The sequence below is a fragment of the Sturnus vulgaris genome, chromosome 4 (genome assembly GCF_052056855.1).
Source record: "Sturnus vulgaris isolate bStuVul1 chromosome 4, bStuVul1.hap1, whole genome shotgun sequence".
NCBI classification, from domain to species: Eukaryota; Metazoa; Chordata; class Aves; order Passeriformes; family Sturnidae; genus Sturnus; species Sturnus vulgaris.
This window is the reverse complement of record NC_142246.1, coordinates 11602238-11624296: the sequence shown is the minus strand read 5'-3', so window position 1 is coordinate 11624296 and position 22059 is coordinate 11602238. Positions and strand designations below refer to the sequence as shown.

The window sequence follows — 22059 nt, the reverse complement described above, 5'->3', positions numbered from 1 at the left end:
TTTATTATAAACACAGGGGCTTGCCCTCTTATAAAAATTACTTGTTCTGCAGTTCAGGACACATATTGATTTATGACACTACTTGTAATTCTCTTATTTTTCAATTTAATAATAGGTGAAAATGAATTAAAAGTACACTGGAAAAATACACATTCCCAATATAATTTTACTCAATTCCACAGCAATATTCATATGTTATGTATATCCCAGTATTTCACTAACAGTAAGAATACAAAACTATTTTGAAAAACATGCAGCGAGTAAAAGATTCATTTGGTCAAGATTACAGACAGAGTGAATATTTTTGGCTTTCTCTTACATGACCCCTCATTATTTAGTGATACCTGACATCTGTTGCTGAGACCAGCTGAACTCAATTCAAATCCGGTTTTGCTAGGAATAACTGAGAGAGTAATAAAAAAATCTCTGAGGATAGATTATGAATCAGTTATGGCTTAGAATTCCATCAGAGAGAGAAAGAGTCTGCGTCTGCCTGGAATGTGGTAGTAGACAAGAAAATAACATCTTTGCAGAAAAGCCACTTTGGAGAGCACTTTACTCTGTCCTGATCCCTGCATCACCATCCTTTACCTCACTACAGGGCCATTTGTGGACAGAGAGAGCACTTAAGGCATGTCAGGTCCCCATGACAAGGCTTATAGATTCACTGCATTACATTTACACTGCACAACACAGTGAGAAATTTCACTCTATATATATCCCAAATAAATATAAAAACATACATGTCAAATCCATTCACACTAAAATTAAAATACTTAGGACTCTGTCACCCATGTGAAGCCCTGTAAGTTTCTCCAAAGAAGATGACTACCATGAATAATTGTTTTTCTGCATATTTATGTTGTAGATTTTTGAGGAACCCTCGTGCATTTCTGCATATTTTGCTGAAATGCTTTCATAGCTCACTGGTAATCAGCAAAGTTCTCTGGCTCAAGTTATTTGGAGTAATTACTGGAGTGCCAGGGTCTTCAAGGACACTGTCACACAACTGAGTATGAGTACAGTTGCTCAGTTATTGTAGAGATTATTATTATTATTATTATTGCATTGTTATTTGCAGAAAACAATGATGAAGGGCAATGTGAGTATATTTTCAATTGAAGAATGTTTTCAGAGACTGGATGATCAGCTCTATCTACATTCCACTCTCGAGCTCAGCTAAAACAAACCATGTTCCTCCGGGCATTGCAACAAATGGATTACCATAAAATAAAGACACTTGGCAGCCAGGTTCCTATTACAGCTGCTTCTTGTGCTGACCAGTCATCATGACCTCATGTTCCCCCTATTTTAATATTTTCTCACACTGTCTCTTTCTTGTCTCATACTTAACACTACATTCCTCTGGGCACAAACTACCTCCCTCTGTGTTTATGGAACCAGCTGTGCCTAGAGACTCAGTGCTCACAGTTTAAATAACAAGAAAGATATGCATCTGATCCTGATTTAGGGCAGAATGAGCAACACATTTGATTAAATCTCTGCATTATCAAAGTCCATGGAAATTTTTATTCTTGAGGTTAGAGTTTTTCATGGTTGGTACAAAGAAGGAAGAAACATTTTTCAAATAAAAAAAGTTTAGTCACCCATCAGTTCTGATACCTTGCAATTATTACCAGAACCACATCAAATGCGAGTTAGAGTAGTATTTTCACCAGCAAATTTGTCAAATAATCTCTTATTTATCTCTAGCATTTCTTTGAAGCCTGGTCACAGAAAGAGGAAGTCCCAGAATGCAGACTGAAATTCTGAATAACTGAAGGTTACCCATCACACAATTATTAAGATACCAGCTTTGGTCCATGAGGGGCACACAGGGGACTGACCCCTGCTGTATTCTGTAACCACTCACTGATGACCAGACCAAACTCCATTTGTGCAAAGCTGCAGAAAGCCACCTGCTACTGCAACAATCATAATAGAGACCAGAAGGTATGGGATACATACCAATGTGAGACAGACTTCCATCAGGCTTGGGTAGCCCAGTTAGCTCTGATAGTCCGTGGGAAGTCTGGGAGATACTTATCCAATCTCTCACTAAAATCCCGGTTGTCTGAAACTGCACAAATAATTTTTAAGGACCACTGATTAAGATAGTTTATTTTCTTTGTTGGATTTTTAACTCATATAAATGCCTTACAAACAAAGATGCCCTCATTCTGTGAAGTAAACCATCTGGAGTTCTTTTTTTTTTAATCCACAGTGTTAGAGGTCAGGCAGAGAACAAGTGTTCAGGGGAGGATTTGGAACAACTAAAAAGGAAGGAGAAATATGACTTCAAAAAGAATTAATACAAAAGAGGAACTCTCATCCACAAAATGAAGCTTCATTATTTTACAGAAAAAGAAGCCATTAATTATTAAAAACATATTTGCTGATTAAATCTGGGTTAATGTGCTGATTTTGGCTCAGGTGATTTTCTTCATAGTGGCTATTATGGGGAAGTATTTTGGATTTGTGCTGAACAGAGGGTTGATAACAAAGAAATGTTTTTGTTATTCCTGGGCAGCAACAACAAAGCCTTTTCTGCTTTTGGTATATGGCCACGCTGGCAAGGATATGGGAGGTGCATGGGAGGAGACACAGCCAGGACAGGTGACCCAAACTGACCAAAGGGATATTCCAGACCATGGGACATCATGTTCAGTGTATAAAGTGGGGGGAAAAAGGAGGAAGGGGGAGACATTTGAAGTGATTATGTTTGTCTTCCCAAGTCACTGTTACAGGTGATGGGTCCTGCTCTCCTGGAGATGGCTGAGCACCTGCCTGCCCATGGGAAGCAGTGAATTAATTCCTCATTTTGCTTTGCTTGTGTGTATGGCTTTTGCTCTCCCTATTAAACTGTCTTTATCTCAACCGATGAGTTTTCCAGCTTTTATTCTTTGAATTCTTTCCCTGATCCTGCTGGTGGGGGAGTGAGCAAGCAGCTGCCTGGGGCTTGGCTGCCAGAGGGGGTGAAACCACAGCAATTCTATACAGAACTATTATGGCAGTGACAGTGGTGCTACAGAGCAACATTTACCAGCATCCTGAAGCTTGTCCCAACCTGTAAAACTGTCTTAATTGTGCTTTTTTCAGAAGGAAACGTTCAGAACAAAAAATTTATGTAAAGCTTATATTTTAAAAGGTACTTCCGTTGTTGCAGCTTTAAGACTCACTCTCTCAGGCATTTATTTTGTAACAGACATTTAATTTCATGTTTGGTTATGTTTGACAACTCTCATGGGGGGCTAAACACTCTGCTCTGCCACTACTATGATTTCTGAGACAGAAAATATGAAAAAACTTCGAAAATTATAGATCAGCTTCACTGGCAGGCTTGTTCTGCTGAGCTCAGCAACAGGGAAAGGCTGCCTCGTATCAGTCACTCCTAGGGGCTATTCTGACTTGCACTTGCTGGCAAAAGTCCTTCAAGGACCATCTGCCAGCAAGAACAGTGGGAGGGGGGAATCATTCATGTGCATACTCAGGTACTGCCAAGTCCTTCCTTATTCTCAAAAACTTCAAACAGTAGAAGCCACCATGAGCAATATTTAAGATGTCAGTATGTCAGTTTTCTCTTCTGTGCAGTCCTCAAAATAGAAGCACTTCATTGGAAGAGACAAAGAGAGGCTACATAGAAAGAGAAGTAGAAAACTGAACAGATAAAAGAATTTATCTTTTACAAATTTACCTTTTATAAATATCTTCAAAATATTGTTCTTGCTGTCACAGAATAATGGTCAGCATTATCAAGCACTGCAGGATAACTATACTGAAAAGATGTATCTCAAAAGGCTTATGGGAAAGGCAGGGGGACACATCAAATATACACAACAGATGTTTGCACACTAAGCTCATATCCTCAAAATTGCTGATATAGGTCTATTTATTTAACTTATTACTATAAAAACACATAACAATCCCAGAGCATTCAAAATAGAAGTGCATTGCAGAGCTGCTTATGTTCCAATAAGAGAACCTTCTGTTTCCCTCAATCAGATTTAAAGAGGCAGACCAAAGAGAAAACATTTCAAGTTAAATGCAAAACCTTATTCTGATTTGGGAAAAAAAAATCATATAGTACATAGATATATACACACCCTTAACATATATATGCATGCATGCATATTGCAAAGTTAGAGATAAATTGGCTTAGCCTGTCCTGTTATGTGTAACCATTCCATGCTCCCAGTTTTATCTTTCTGTAAATGCACCCTTGAAGGCATCAGCTTGTATAGAAGGGCAACAGCTGTTCAGCTCTTGGCATGATTAGGATTTCCTCCCTCTGTGGTACTGGACAAAGAGTATGGTGATCATAAATGAACACACCCCACAGTTTCACTATTAAAGCCTTCTCTTCCACCATGTATCTGCCTCTATCCCACTATTCATCACATACTTTTAAGTGACATCTAACATTTAGATTATATTTGATCTTAGACACAGCCCATGGAAACGTTCACTTGAAATTAGCAATACTGACTTCAGTGAAATGTTTGGTTTCATATCGCAGTGCTCTCTGCCCTCTAGCACAGTACCAGATCTCTTAAAAGAGTGAGCAACAACAGATGTTTTTCCCTATCATCAAATCTTCAGTTTAGGTTTTATGTTTACTTGGCTCATGGACAGGAAAAGAGGGAGAGAAAAAAGAGGGAGAGAAAAGAGGGAGAGAAAAGAGGGATGCATACTTGGCTGTCCAGCGAAGCACAGTGTAACTGGTGACACACTGTCTGTAGACAATATAAAACAAGTTCCTCTTGTGCAGGGAAAATTCTAAACTAACCTGTAAGCCCCAGTCAGGTGAGAAGTAGATCTCCTTGCTGACACCGTTTGTAAATCTCTCCAGGGTGGAAGAGGCTTTAGGTTTGTTTTATGATACCTTTTCCTGATTTGTTGGTATCAGACACTCCTCCACTCCCATTTCCATGCAGTTCTACAGCCAACTGCCTGAAACATCAGTTCAGCTGTTTGCTGTTTCTTTTCCATACCAATTTTACAAAACTGATCCTGCTAACAGAGAAGGCATTTTCTGTATTTAACATTAACACAGTAGCAGTTTCTATGTCCTGTTCCTGTGAAAGGAAGTCAAGGACAGCATCAGTGTGTGGAATAGATCTCTATGACACAGCCTCATCATAACCAAGCTAAGTAGCAGCAGCAAAAGAGTATAAATATTAGGAAGAAAAATACCATCATTAGGAAGGTACTAATGATCTCTATCAGTGTGAAACCAGCAGCACCACAGATTAAAAAATGTTATTACTTGCAGGCAAGGCTCAACTCAATTTGCTTCCCAGCTTCCTTTACTTTGTGAAGTGCTCAGCTCAAAATCAGCATGAACCTGTGTCAGACTCCAGCCCAAGTTACAAGAAAACACACACTTGCAGAGGACATTACTCCACACAAGAAATCCCTATACATTTACTGACACGTTCAAGGGTAGAAAAAGCAGCAAGTTCACAGCACACTTGTCACAGTCACTGCACTGTCAGCTGCAAAACCAGCAAAGGCAAAGTACACAGGCCATAACATCACCTGTACTTCTGCACAAGCATTATCCAAGAGGATATTTTATGGGGAGGGAGATGCAGAAAAAAGCAGGGGGGAGAAGGAAGCAGCAGCATCAGCATTAATCTATCAGCACCCACCCTAGAGGGCACCCAAAGGTCTCCCAGTGTCCTCTGCACCACTGGAGACAGCACAACCCATCAGCCACCAGGCAGGAATGGGGCAGGAGACAATACTGAATCAATTACTTCTGAACAGGCCTTCAAACTATTCCCAACCATTCAGAACTCGGCAGCTAAACCTCAATTTAAAACAAACAAAAATAATGCCTACCCAAAATCCTAAGAGAAACACAACCCCAAAAACTTATTTAAAGTTATAATTGCCTTTCCAATTACCCACCAATACTTCTGAATGTTTTTCCACAGTTCTGGAGGTTAAAGAATACTGTCCCATCGTGCTCTACCTTACACAAACCAACAATGCTGGTATAAACACTAATTTAAAAACCCCTCAGAATTAAAAAAAAAATATTAAAAAAGCAAGTGCTATGAGGAATAAATGTAATTCTTAAGTTATCTCCACTGCCTCCATCATAAAGAACGAACAGGACATTGCACTCACAACGTGGTCACAAACTGCCAGAATACATTTTTTCATTCTCTCCTACTTAATTATCAAATTAAGGTATTTTTCTTTTGACAAACCACAGAGCAATATAAATGGCACAAGGTCATTCAGCACTTAACACAGAGATAGGATCTGATAGATTGTTACAGCAAAACCTCTAAATTCCAGCTAACAACTCAGCTTGTAAGCTCAAATCAGTTTCCTGGGATTTTAATCACAGGGGATTTTCATTACAGATTAATAAAAATTAAGGGATTGATTAAAATTTAAGTGCTTTTTAAGATGCATCTGTCCTTTAAAACTAATTCTCTTTTTCCTGAAGCATGTTCTTAAGTATTTTTTATAAAAGAACTCATTTCCTAATTTGCTTCATCTCCTTGTAAGAGCCTAGAGTATTTGATCAAGGAAAAGAAAATACATAAAAATCCACAGCCTCCTGGCACAACAGCCATTAAAGTGCAGGAGAAATTCACTATCAACTCCAAATGCACAGTAGATAAGCCTAAGAAAGAAACTGCAAACAGTATTTAAGTGCAAATAAACCTTCTTTTTGCCCCAGAAAATCTCACAGTTCTAGAGTCTCAGTATTTACTCTGCTAATTTTTCATTTGCAGCATACTAAAGAAGAAAAAGCTTGAAGAAAATTTAGATTTCATCAGCCTCAATGCTCTTGAGCTGTTAGGTCTCATCGGATTTCCTAGAAATTGAAGAATGACAAAAACAAAAATGATGGGGTTTTGTAGTTGATCTTATAGTTTAACTTTGTGAAAACTCAGCTCATTTGTGAGTCAGGATTTTATGGAATGCAGAGAGTGATGGTTACCTGTGTTGCCATTATGATAATCAGATGGCATTCTCCTTAGGCTCCTGAAAGAGGATTTACATTCTATATCACCTTTTCAATTTTGTCTGCATATCTCATCCTGCGTAAGCAGCATTTTTTTGGTTGAACTGTTTCCAACATCTGAGTTCAAATACTCTGCTACAAGATTAAAGATTAAAGGTGACACTCTCAAAAGCAGTTTCAGCAGGCCTAAATTTTCTAGGCACTCAAAAGAAAATAATTAAATGGGTGAAATTGTTATTGTGGGACTTGAGGGACTATCTGCCTGTTTTTTCTGTGCACAGACTCTACTATAAATACATATTACCTGCATCACTGGAATATCCAAAGGCATAGGGAGGGTTGGCTTTATGTGTGCAAAGGAAATGTATTCCCTGCCCTGTAAGAGCCCATGGCAATGCTTCTGCAATGAGTTCCATGTGTGGCAACACTTAAACGTTTCCAGATGCCATAGTATTGCTGTAGAACACTAAACAAATTTAAAACCAAGCATTTTTTCATATACTCTGTTATACAGCTGGTCATTGCTAATGGTATCATGTCACAAACAGCTGGACTAAAACTGTGAACCTAAAGACTAATGGACTGCAAAAACTTAGTCCTTCATGAAATCTAGAGAGACAAGTGACAAATCCCTTCCTACAGTCCCAATAATTCTAAACAGTAACATGAGAGAAGCCTGTGATAACTGTGTGATAAGTCTGTGAAACCAGTTGCACAGCCTGATAGTTGAGCAATGAGATTTCATTTCTGACAGCTTTGGCACTTTAAGTCTCCCTTTAACTTACGTATGCCAGTGGCATAAAGCTTTGATTAGAAGGCATTTCCTTCTGCTGTATCTCAGTAATTTACTTTTAGAAGTGCACTGCTGACACATGAAACATTTCTAGATGCCTCAAATAAACACTTCCTTTTGAACAATCTCAGAGTACACAGCTCCTTCCAGATCATCTTAGACCAATGTACTTCACTCTAACTCCAAACCTGCTAGGGAAATGTTTTTCAAGACGTATCTCCAGAAGACTGGGAATAAGCAAAGTCCTTCCTGGATCTACGATAAACACAGATCTATCTTATCTTCAGAGATACAAACTCAAAAAAGGAACATTTTAGCATGGGGGTTTCCAAACTATGCAAAGACCACACATTATTCAATGTGAACCTGAAGTGTTTCTTATTCCTTGTTTGTAGCCTCCATTTCTGACATTTGATCCAAAATTCTGACTATGTCCCTTAAACTCTGTTTCTAGGGGTTGGTGAAAAAAATGAGTTTGTAAATTGAGCCTGAACCCTCAATCCAATTTACTGCATCTTCAGGAAAATATACCCTCTTGAAAGACTGGTTTAACCTTCCTCTACTCCCAGTACCTGGGCATAAGCTCTGAGAGGCTCTACAATCACTAGGATATAGCTGAAGGTAAAGACAAGTTGATAAAGTGGAAGCTCTTAAGATAGGATCTGTTACCATGAATGTAATACAAAGCCTCTTCTCATATAAGCAGTCACAGTAGAAACAACAGATTTGTACAAGTTAGGACTCCAGGATCAAGGAGCTCTGGATGCTCTGGCCCATACACGTTGGTTTACACATGTGCTACTTTAGATCACCACTATTCAATGTAAATATGTAGAAAAAAATACAGATTAATACAGACTCTGTATTAATCAATATTCACAGAAAGCAGATGCAGAGACAGAAAGATGAATGTGGCATGAATAAATACTGTGTGAAGAAAACATTCTCTATGACCACTCTTTCGTGTTTGTACTGAAAATGTATTTTTGTACTTGAATTTAAAATAAAGTCTATTATAAAAAAGGTTTAGTTGTGACAAGGTGTATAATTATCTTCAAAGGTTTACATGGCAGAGAGGGAGGTTTGAGCTGAAAATCTGGGCTTCAGGTGTGTGGGAGGCCAACTCTGGACCTCTCTACAGCTTTGTCAACATCAATAAGAGATTAGCACTCTGCACTGCATTCAAAAGAGCTGAAAAAAATCACATCCACATGATTTATTGTCACCATACAAACACTAAGTAAGGTGACTTATTAGCAAATGTCCTAGTGCCATGTATTCTCATGACAAGGATCCTCAAACAGTTTTCCACTTTATGGATCAGTCTCAAAAGACTTCTCAACAGGACTTTGTCATTAATTTTAATTATGACCAGAAGTCCATAGCTCCTGATACCTGATAGAATTTTAAAAAGAAAATTAAGTCAGGAACTGTTTTAGCTCTATATGGAATGAATACTATTCTGATTCATATCCTTTAAAGTTAAAAAATCTCTTCAGGAAGTCTACTTTGACTAAGAAAATTAACTCTTCTTATTCTATGATCTTGTGGAAATAGATAGGAACAATGCTAATTTCATACAATTATTGAATTGTACTATGGTCTCTTGTTATCACACCTGTTTACAAAAAGCCACAGAAACAGAGTTAAACAGACTTAAGGGCCTCAACTACAAATGGCAAACAAGGCATTGCAAATCTTTCACACAGCATTTGAAACTAGAAAAGTAATTCACCATGACCTAACAGCTTTGTTAAGCCTTTGTTTGCCATTTTCTAAGATTTATTTCTGTGTTTAAGAGATGTAAATTTGGCTGAAAACAGAATACATCTCACTGTATTTGAAGTATGTAGTGCTTAAGTAACTCCAGGAAAGTATAGGAGAATTAATTTGCCAAACTGGTAAGCACTCATTATTGTTGTTCTAAAAACTTGCACCAGTCATTAATTTGTCTCACATAATTTATCACAAATTTCTGTTTGGATGACTGCTATCTATTGTAACTGCAATACATACTCATTATTTTCATATAGTGTAGAAGGCTGCATGTCTAGCTTTAGATAGGCAGATTTCATTAATTGTAAAATAATCTAAAAAAGAACATTAGTTTACCAGCTTAATTGATGTTAATATCTAAATTACATAGTAATTATGAAAAGAGAAATGGTTAAGATACGGCTTTGCAACAGAAACCTAATTGTTCATTTAGATACTGGAAACCAACATACACTTTCTTATCAATTTCTGGTGCATTTCAAAGCATGCCTCCAGGTCTAGTGCCCTACAGCTCCTCTTGCACACATGGCTGACACCAGTAACTGCTTTTCTGTAGCACATTTACAACCAGGCTGCATTCAGTTATTCACATGCCACTTCGGAGACGTGTACATAAAGCACTGACAAAGTCTTTAACGAAAAAGAGTGCAAAAACGAAAAAATGTACAGGTGCCATCCAACAACAAAGAAATATCAAAATGTGACAACAGCCAAGCAGAATAATGCAACCTCAACGAATCCAGCCCACACTGCTTTATGACACATAAACTGATTATCTGTTAAAGACTGGTGGCTCACTCAGGACAAGGGGCCAGCCTCCATCCAACAGCCTGTCCTGCAGGAACCCCTGCCCTGCAGCAGCCTCTGCACAGACAGAGACTCTTCCACCCACTCACCTCCAGAAGTGACTTCTTCAGAACTGGGCTGAGGAACATTGGCAGGACAGTGTGGGGAAGCTTGCATTGCTGCTGCCCTTGCTATACCTGTCCTGTGGAGAAATAGAGGACTTAATTTCCAGGGCTGTCAGACAGCACCTTCCACATTACAAGTGACGGAAAAAGAAATTAACTTGAAAATGCCTGATTTCAGCATGTACATTTTGGGGTGTGGTATTCCTACAGAAGTATTTGGATTACTTTCACATCTTCCATGGAGCTCCATTTGCAGCAAACTGGATTCTTTGGTTCATGAGCTGATGATGCTCTTGCCAGTTACCTATGTAGCAAGCTGAGATATGGTCATTGAGAACCAACATAACGAGATAGCCTAAATAAAATAATTAAGGTATTCATATTTTAAATAATCTCTCAACTCTGACATTAACAAATAACCATTGAGTAGCTCTCCCTTCTACCTTCTTTTCAAAATGGCAGTTTTCTGCTCTTTATACTTTTTCTTTACAGAAACCATTACTATATGAATTACCTATTAGAGGAACAGTTATTTTGCTTCTCCAGTCCAACCCATTCCATAGAGGTACTTTATTTTACTTCCACATTAATCTACACAGGATTACCACAAGAATTGATCCTAACAAAGACCTTTTTCTTTTTCAAAGGAGAAAAGGAAACTTTCCACAGTTCTCATGGTTTCCAGCTGGGACAACAGTTTTCAGCCACCAGTTTTCAGTATGACACGTTTAAATGATTTGTATGTCCCAAAGTGCAGTCCATTAGAGAGACAGAGACAAAAACAACTCTATCTGAAACACATGAATAAATCATTCTTTTGAGCATGGTGATGAATGCAATGTTTTTCAATTTCCAAACCAACTCTCCAAAACCCCACTAAAAGAAGTATGTTTGTTCCAAAGGTGATCTCTGTATATTCCAGGAGTACCGTGATGGGTTTTTTTGAGGAAATGTCGAGTGTAGACACTGAGGACTGGAAGCTAATGACCAACCACTTTATTCTGGTATGAGTGTGCACTGAATACTGATGTTCACACGCAGGAACAATTTCCAATAATTAATTTGAAATATATCAGCCTCCATTGCATTTCTTAACTTTGGTCAACAGCAATGTTAATCTTGCAAATGAACTGAAAGACAAGACAAAGCCTATACATGTGAGGTTTATATATAATTCAGAACTGCTGAAAAGCATGGAAAGCAAGACAAGAAAAATATGATTATAATATGCAGAACAACTCTACTAAGGAAAAAAAAATCTAGCCCAGAAAACTCACAGGCACTCGTATTGCATCTATTACTTCAACTGAAGAGTAAATGTAGGGGTAAATATAATTGTTTGCTTCTTATTTGGGCAAAACAGACTCATGCATCAGTCACTTCCTTAACAAAATGCCAGTCAGCTTGTTTTCTTCTTTTTTTTTTTTTATATTTGTAACTGCATACTGTGTTTCTATATATTTCTCAGTTTCCAACATACTGACCCCTTCAAAGCAATGAAACAGTCTCTCAGTATCTGCTAATAGGAGTATAATTATATCTGTGACTATACACAGACTTTGCCAAAATATTTGAAAGAAATCTCCAAGAGAAGTAATAACAATTGGTGATATATCTAATATAATATTTAATAAATCTAGTATATTTAAATATAAAATAAGATACAGCAGGTTGGCTCAAATAAATAGGACTGATTGATTCTGTTCCGGGCACTACAAATTGATTTCCTGTTCACCTTCGAAGAGAGTGACTATTCTCAGCATTAACAGGAATTTTAGTAAATCTGCTCCTTTTCTTTGTGTAACAAATTCAATGAATATCAGAAAGAAGCAAAATGAAAAGAAGCTGACAACTGTAGGTTTTATGTGTTGCCTAAAGCCCTCTCAGAGTCCCCAAAAGGTCATGACACATGAATAATCTAGATATTACAGTAATTGATGCATTAATAGTACTGATCAGATCTCTAGCAAAAATAATCCAAATACTTTGAAATATTTGGCAATATCGTCTAATAATCATTGAAGGGACTAGAATTTCTAATACGTTTACCCTCACAGAAATACAAACCGGTAAATGCTAAAACTGTGGGGAGAGGAACCTCTACAATTGAAAGCAAGAGCTGAACTGGTCACTGTGTGTATTTTTGTTTCTTTACTTTAGTAATCTGTAAAGATATTCATGCCATGGTTTTCACGCTTGGACAGTACCATACATTTATCTCAAAAACAAGTCTCAAGTGTTTAAAAAACGAGCACCTTATGCATTAAATGCTTCAAAGAGCCTTTCCTTTATTTACATCATCCTGATTTTCTCCCCACAAATTACTGTTCTCCAGCCCCCTACAGTCTACACTGACCTATGTACACCAAGCACTTCAAGAGGCACTTTAACCATCTGGGATATTTCTAATAGGTCGGATCACTTTCACTGTCTGGGAGAGTAATTAATGGAATAAAAAAAACCACAACAACTTTGTCTCAAGGAAGATACATTCCAGAGATTAGTCCAATTCAAACAGAAAGCTCTTCCATGACAGAAAGCACATGCTATTTTTAGGATGAATATGCATCCTGCCACCAAATCCAAGCTAGATTACCTCTTCTCCCTCCTTATTTAAATCTTATATAGAATTTCTTGTGCATAGAAGAGCTCTAATATAACTCCCAGACTGACCCATCACCTCCACCAGAAATTTTCCTGTGAGTCCTATAGAGATTATTGGTTTTTCTACAGTTCATCTTCACTTTGAAAAATGAAGAAAACACACCTGTCAGTCTCCATGGCCTGTAAAAAGAAATGGTGAGTAGTACATTGTGTGGGCCTTTACATCAATGAATCCATGCATCTCTGGCTGCAGCAGTGGATTCCCAAGTGACAATATTCAGGTGGTGCTTGAACATAAACTTTCCCATTCCCTGCAGGTGTGAGAGGACTGTAGTCCCACCTGGGTCTCTCCAACCAACCTACAGCTGGTGAAATAAAATAAAACCTTTTGTACCTACAGCTGAGTCATGTCACTCATCACTGTTACAGAGCCCATACTTAAATCCCAGCATCCAGAAATGATACTGCTGGTACCTGAACTTTAATTGAGAGTCTCCACAGAAAAAGGAAAATGGCAGTTTCCATATACTACGTGGTATGGTTTTGCTAAGAGCCTATGATTTTTTTTTAATGCAAGCTAAAAAGAATATTGATTTCTTTTAAGTCCACTGCGTACTAAATATAATTTTCACCGTTGCTATTTGAGATATCAGATAAAAATGCCATCTTTCTCACTAAGAAAAGAATCAAGTCTTTCTTGCAGAAATGCCTAAGGCTATTTGGCATATTTCAAACAATCTTGGCAGCTGGTCATAGCCAAAAACATACACTGATTCATGAAAAAAACATACAGAAAATTCACTCTGGTGCCAGCCAAGCTTAGGGTATGTTCACTGTGCACTGTAGACTGCAAGACATCTAAAACATCCACAGTGATAACTAACATTCCAAACTCAGCGCTTCACCTCCAAGTTACAGACTAAGGGAAGGCAAGAAATGGAATTAGGATGTTCAGCAAGAAGTGCAAAATTCTGCACTTGGAGCAGAAGAGCTCCAGACATCTGGCAGAAAAGCAAAGGACCTGTGGTGATCCTGGATGCTAGGCCAAATATGAGCCAACAGTGGCTTGGCCCAACATTAGGAAGAAAGTGGCCAGAAGAAAGGGAAATCATGCTCCACTCACCTCTGATGGGGCTCATGTTGAGCAGTGAGCAAGAGTTCTATGCTCTTCCACAAGTGACTGAACCAGATTATGAAATTTTTAAAGACTGATTAACTGAAACGAGTAATTCTGCATGTAGCACACAATTTTTCTTCCAAAAAATGCAACTGTGCAAATTCTTCAGCCACAGTCTATTCCTTTATAGTGGATTAATCTTTCAAGTTTGTCCTCAACCAAGGAACTCTGGGATGCTCTTAACAGGAATCACCAATTACAGAAAGACTCCTCATCAGCTTAAGTGTTTAACTAAATGTTCTGCACATAGCTCAAAAACCTCTCTGTGCCATTATGACACTGTGAACTTTCTGGAATCTGTAAAAGCATAATTTAGGAGGATAGTACGAACCTAACAAATTAGCACAAACCCAAATGGGCAAATGAAGGGAAAAAAATTACTGTTTTCTTAAGACATACATTTTTAAGGTTCTGGTAGACACAACCCTAAAAAGTATCTGTAACAAAGAAAATTTATTTAAGGGCTAAAACTATGTTACTGACATTCATGAAATATCCTGTAATTTTTTTTCAGAGAGATTTAATTATACCTTTCATACTACTCATGCATTAAAAGATCTTCTGGTTAGCATTAATTTGAATTTTATTGCCACATAAATTAATACAACTTAGACACATTTATCAACCCTTTAAATAACAAAGTGATGTGTCCAGGCAGCATATTCTTGAAAAGGAGAAAAAGACATACAATTAAAACCTGAACTGCAATTACTTTACATTTCAGAAAGTTAAAAAGTAGCCTGCAGCAAATTACCTCCAAGAGAAAATCTGGAGAGCAGTTTTGCTTCAAGCAAAGACTTAACAGTATTTAAAAGAAAACAATACACAGCATGAGTAAATCATATAAAAGACAAAAGGGTCAAAGAAAAATAAATGGGTTGTACTCAAGTTAGTATAAATCTGAAGGCATTAAGCTCCTTGAAGGAAACTTGTAAAGACAGTATTAAGGTCACAGTATTCAACTGGATAATTTGAACCCTGATTTTAACCTTAAATTTAATAAACCATATTATGCATGAGAATTTCCAAGTAGATTTCCTAAGTCATTATGCAAATGAACAATACAATAACTGTAAATAGCTATAGTAGCTACAGAAAATCTGTTCTCTTGGTTAAAGGACAGCATATGGTTTACTGATGAACAGAATTGCAGTAAGCCCTAAGAAAACTAACAAATCCACATGATTTTAGCTCCTAGAAATTTTTGTGCTGAACTGCAGAATATACTTACATTTCCTGACAGTAGAAGGAAAATCTAAGCTATGTAGATTCTATCAATTCTGAATATGGTAGACGGAGTTCAGCCACGCTTTCATCTTTACCTAGTGCTGTCCTAAAGAACAAAGCCAGCAATGCTATTGAATCTCTGAAGATTTAGCACACTTGAAATTTCCAGAAAGGTTTTTGGTGAGCACTGAGATAAACTCTTCATAAAAGCTCTTCCAGTACCAGGGGTTATAAACTACATCCCCACACTATCTAATGTAGTAGTGAAGACAAAAGTAACTAAGGTTACTGTACAAAGGAGTTAGAACAAATAGATGCAGAGATTAAGACAGATGAATAGATGTACAGATGCAGATGTAGAGGTGAGACACTAGAACAGGTTGCCCAGAGAAGCTGTTTATCTTCCTTCAAAGTGTTCAAGGCCAGGTTGGATGGGCAACCTGGTCTAGTGGAAGGTGTCTTTAAGGTCTCTTCCAACCCAAGCCATTTTATGAATCTATAAAATTAAAATCATGTTTCAAAGCACAAACAAAATATGTGGTTTGTATATACATACGTATATTTTTCTGGACTTACACTACAAACATTGAGTACAGCCATGCAAAGCCATGCACTTGGATCCAATCCTGCTTCAGCCAGTGGCAGGCTCTCAACAGACTTCATTAGATACTAAATCACATTACACAAAGGCTGTTAACAACCTGTCAGGATTTTAAAGATGACATTGTTGCTGTTTAATAGAAACATGTACAGTAACCTTGGTGACCTAATAAACCTAGGTAGTGCATTTCAGTTTTTTAAAACTTACCAGAGAAAAAAGATAAAATGAAATTAAAATATAAATTTCTATTATTTAATCACTATAGCAGGATGGTGTGAGAGACTGAAATGTTAGTGGTTAGTGACTCAATCAACCACTTGCAATAGCAGCGGGTGCTTTGCCAAGGTTGGATTTGCAAGGTCACAGCCCAGGTGCAGAGGGGGTGAGCACCCACCAGCAGAGGCTACAAGCTGGGGTTTGAGCCACGTGAGGGAGAAAGCAGGTAAGAAGCAGACCCTGCAGAGGTGGGATAAAGCTTTTTATCACCCTCAGATAACTCAGGTGTACAACTTCTTCCTGGGGAAGGACCAGGGCATTCACTCACAGGCCTGAAGGTTTTCATCCCTTCTGATGGGGCACAAATGGTTCAACCACACTGGCATCAGAGGCAGCTGTCATGTCTCAGAAAGTGTCATAAACCACCAAAGACCCTCAGAGTAATTTCTAGGGCCTTCTACCAGAGGACTGTGTGTGATCCACAGTGTTAGTAGAGCAGACAGTGTAAAACCAAGCTTCCAGTAAGGGAGGAGGTGTCTGACATAAACCTGAATTTTATTAATCCATTGGACTCTGTGTTTTGGGGGCTTCCCCCACTCCCAACTGATCAAAATGGAGATTATCACTTCAACCAACAGACACCAAAGAAGTTTCTTTGCTAGATGGGTGGTGATATCCCCTCTCCACTAGCTACTCTTATTCTTTGCTTCTCATTCTTTCTTTCCCTTATATATATTTTCTGAAGTGGTATTTTACACTTTCATACTGTTATATTACTACAGATAGATGATAACCAAAATGGCTACATACCTCCTTTCTATGGCAAGCACATTATTCTAAAATAATCCCTAAATAAACATATAAATTTAATATATATTAAAAAAACATTCAGTGTAATTTCATTCTAATCTTCCCCAAGAGATCCATTAACAAGAACCTCAGCCACCCTCATCTTCATGGGTGAGTCATAACAAATAACAAAGAGAAAATGCCATTAGCTTTTCAATTATGGTAACATGGTAAAATCCTGACCCTGTCCTTCAACCAGGTCTGTTGATATTAACACATTTAACTGGGACCTTACCCAAGAAGGCTGCCAGACTTCTCCCCAAAAACTCCTTTTCAGTAAAATGGTGCAGAAGAAGAGACTCTTCAAATTTAAAAAATACCTTTCCCCTGCACCTGAGGGTCATCTACAGATCAATTAATCAGGTCCAAGATGATTTTGAGTCACATCTGTGTCCTTTAATGACAGCAAAATAATGGTACTAAGTGACACTTACAGATCTTGCCCTCACAAGATTCAATGGATATACAGAGAGCAGAAAGAACCTGGCAAAGAGTACCAAATGAGTTGTGGTTTTGGCTGGACTCCCCTTTTTTTTTAATAAAGATTCCTGGAACTCAAACAGTAGCAAATACTGCAGATAAAAGCAAGTATCACTACAATCAAGTCAAGCAGTAAATGAAAGGAAATCATTTTAGTTGAGGAATGAATTCTGTATCCTTATTTCTCTCCCCAGCAGTGCTTGGATCTACATATGCTTGATGTCTCTGAAGTCTGAGCAGGGAGTATTACTTCCAGAGACAGAAATTCTAAGAATTTAAAGCTTTAGGGTCCTGCTTGAACAGAGATGGAACAGTTGCCTTCTGGCAGGAATTGAAGCTGGCATGGAAATTTCACAAAAGGAATTAAAAGATGCTCTGGAAAGTGGCCAAAAGGAAATTAAAGCAGTATGAAGACACACATCAGAAGCACATGAAAAGGAACTTCAAGACAGAGCATTATGTTTGAGAGTTAAGGTTGTTGTAAATTCTATCCTGTTGACCGGTTAAAAGGCTGTGTGAACCAGGGGAAAATGTTAATTATACCTGTGAGCTATTTAGTCCAAATATATTCATGCTGTTTTACATAATTTGCAGTCTTGACCACATGCCAGACATCTAGGGGAACAGAAGAATTTTAGATTCAGCCCAAATTTTGAACTATAAAATCAAATCAATGTAGCCTTCCAGTTCTTCAAATGTGGTATGTTACTGGATCTGAGAATCAGACTGGGGCAAAAAGACTAACTGATAGCCATCAGCTATCTGTGAGTTAAAAATCTTAAATACAGGTAAAGTAAAGCTCATGCCTGTATCATATTTATTGTTGTAAATATCTAATATGTAGGCATGAGTAACCAGTTATTTTACAGAAACACAACATAAAAAGTGGACAGTTTTTAAAGCCTTTAGTTTTGAAAACAGAAATGGAAATCCATGGAAATGATCTGGGTAGTCCCACGCTGAAGAGATGACCTCTGGGGATTTTGATTTATAGAAATGTTAAACTTATGTTTAACTATTGCAATGAATCAGTGTTTCACCCCATCTCTACTTTAGCTCCATGTGCTACTATTGAAGTCTGTCAATAAACTCTGCTCACGCTTCCATCAATAGAAGCAGTTTTTCAAAAATAAAACTGAAAAAGGGAAAATCTTTCTGTGCTCCTTCAGAAGGTTTCTCAGCAGGGCACAAAACAAGGAACAGAAAAAAAAATCAATGACTCTTTCCATAAACTTACAAGAACCACCACTTAGAAGCTAAAACACAAGACTTTAACAAGTTCCTTGTCCAGGATCTGTAAACTAGTGAAGTTACTGGTTTTTATGTGAAAAAAATTGTGCTCAAGTTTGTTTGAACTGTGCAGCAGCTATCCTAGTGTCAGGTTCCACTTATAATGGCATGTCCTAGTTAAATGTTTAGGTATCTCTTGCTGTCACATGTAGTCAAATCTCATCTAGCTACTTGTATTTATTTTAAACTTGCAGGTATTAACACTATTTCCCTAAAATATCTTGCCTTGCAAAATCCTGTGGGGTTTCACTTACACAATGAAAACTCAGATGTTGGAGCCACAATTTCTGGACTGCACTGCAAAACCACCAAAGTATAGGAGACTCTGGTAAGCTCCTTTATTCCTTTCCTCAGTTTCAATTATTTGGATTCTATTATTGTGTTACAGTATGTCTGTGACCATGTGCACAAATTTCTCAATGAAGATTTTTGGATCAAAGGTGACTTAGCAAGAGGGACATTAAGGGCTTTGAAATATTTGTAACATTTCAGAAAAAGAAACTTCCAAACTGAGTAGTTTTTCAAGAAAACTGCATAAAATTCAACCGCTAACAAGAAAATGACTGAGTTCAGTCATTAAAATGTTAAATATAGGAATAGCTTCTTGTGCTAACCTCAATATAACTACATCCATCAAGTCTCATCTGTAATAACCAGGCTGGTGTTTGCTCTGTGTAGTCCAAATTGCTAATTCTTCCCATTTACAACAACTCCCTGGCTTTCAGGAACAAAAATAATTTTCTGTCTAAATATACTTACACTTAACAATCAGAAATGAATCCCTCTGCAAACAACTCTCCACGCTGGCAATTGCCTTTGTTAGTAATTATTTATAGTGCAGAAGCATCAAAGCTTTCTGCTTTCACATTTAACATTACTACTATTAGTACCATTTCCCAGGTATATCCAGGATAGCTGTCAGACATTTTCCCAATATAGTTTGTATTTCCTCCCTTCCTTCTACTGTGCATAAATATTGCCTTATGTTACAAAGCCTTATAACAAGGTGGTTTTGAAGGAACACAGCAGTAAACTTCACTGCCCTGGAAGTCTTCACTGGTGCACACTGAGCAGGTCACAGGTCTCTTCCCATGTGATGGGAGTGGCTCCAACAGCAGCAGAGAAGGAAAGATGGGCATCCCAGGCTACAGATTCCTCTGGACAATGGGCAATTTGCTGACAACAATGGCATCCCTGTCAACTTCAAACCAAATCCCCAATTTTAAATGCCTTGAAATTAACTTGAAGATATGAAAAAATGAAAGATATTTTCAATACAACAGTTTTAAACAAAAAACAGGGGAAAATCAATATAACAAAGAGCTGGTTGTTTGTACTCTGTACAAATCACATTCAGCAGTAATTTCTGCACCATAGTTCAAAGTTAAGACAACTAAAACCTTTTACTTGGATGTAACGTGAATTCTTGCATGTGGAAGCACAGAAATGTCTACTCTATCAAGTAAGGACACACTTAACCATGGAAAATAGAATCCATATTCAAGGAAACAGTTTCTCAGAAAACTGCAGCTCATCACCACCACAGAGAGAAATCAGAAATTCAAGGACACTGCTTCTCACACCATGGTGTAAGGAAAGTTTTGCTCCAGAGACAAGTCTCAGTTCCCTGACCAGCGCTGTCACACAGACCAAAGCAGTCTGTGAATCACATGGGACTTGAAGGACAGTGCCCTACATACCAGCTCTTACTGTTTCCCAATGCTCAAACTTCCCCACAGCCATTCCAGGACTCCTAGAGTCACATTTCAAGCATAGCATCTGGGAGGAATACAGACACACCAGAAACATGCAGTAGCAGTCATCCACAAAACTTCTGTGAGTGCAGCATACAATTGTGTTACACACAACATGCACAAAATGATATTCATATTGTACCTGAGCAATGAGAATAACCATCATCCTTACGACTTTACTTGACTCTTTGTAAGGCATTCCAGGAAATTCTGTAAGATGTAATAATTCACATCTACCTATTTCAAAGAGACTGCATATGTGAATTCTGCTTTGAGCTTCACTGCTGATTAAAGAGAATATACTTGACCTAAATCTTCCATTCAAAAGAAGACTACAGAATACACATCAGACTTCATCTTGTACTGGTTATTCCCATGCCACAGATCTGCATGCAGCAATAAAAGATATAAAATCAAGCAGGGTGTCAAATTAACATATAGGATGACAAAGAGTTTCATGTGCTGCCTTGGCAGTCAATTCAGGCCTACACTCACCAGTCCACTGTGCCTATTTGTTGAATTTTTCTAATTATTTTTTATTATTATTTATTAGTTGAAATTTTCTTTTTATCACAGCACAATGTAGAAATTAAGTCATTCTATCAGAAATTATTTATGAAAAAGTAACAGATCATGATTTACAGCTATACACTTATTAAAGACCTTGTGTCAGGTTCTATCATAAATTCAAATCTCTCAAACAGTACATGATGTTTTATTGACTGGATGAAAGTTTAGAAATAAATTACTGATAATTGGTGATCAGCTCATTGCTTGAAAATTATTTTTAGTTTCTATTTGAAATGTTCATTTAGCATCTTAGAATAAGGAGAAATAATATGGAGTAAAACTGAGAGAAGGAAATAAACAATCATTTACTTTTAATTTAACTCTGATGATCTTTATTTCTTCTAGAAACCGGCCCAGAAACTGGTAGAGCAAGTTATTGCTGTCTTAAATGCAAATAGTACTACCACGGGCAGCATTAACCTCATAGTTTATGCAAATGATATTATTTTGTGTAGTCACTGACTATTTGCAACACCTGAGTCACACGAACAACAAAATCACTGCAAACAGGAAGAAGTATGGTAACAGTAACTAAGTACAAATCAGACTTGAGTTGAATTAGAGAAAAATAAACCAACTCTTAAGTCTTTTACGTTCTTCTGTACTCTTAAGTAAAACACATAAATGTCATTATAACACAGATGTTTGCATCCTTTTCTTCTGTTTTTTGTAACAGATGGATCAGTGAATATGAAGGAAATGAACACTGCTATATTTAACAATACAGATCCCAAACCCTGTCATATTAATAATTCACAAAAGTCACTGAACTGCATGGCATGTTGTGCTGAGATTTTATTAGGAATCTAATATCTTTATGTAC

General features: G+C 37.5%; 1 protein-coding gene across 11 annotated transcripts in view; it reads right to left on the bottom strand.

Annotated features, from left to right (window-relative positions):
* Positions 1-22059, bottom strand: part of PPP2R2C (protein phosphatase 2 regulatory subunit Bgamma) — a 191262-nt gene that overhangs the window by 104175 nt on the left and 65028 nt on the right. For 4 of the 11 annotated variants that reach the window (XM_088163108.1, XM_088163103.1, XM_088163105.1 and 1 more), the window contains one exon: positions 10454-10545. The exons of 6 other annotated variants lie outside the window; for them this stretch is intronic. Coding sequence is in view for 2 of the 5 variants with exons in the window: in XM_088163105.1 (XP_088019231.1) it covers positions 10454-10520 (67 nt within the window). In the remaining 3 variants the exon portion in view is untranslated. Of the gene's footprint in view, positions 1-10453; positions 10546-22059 lie in introns of those variants that run through there. One more of the 11 variants, XM_088163113.1, reaches the window with a different exon arrangement.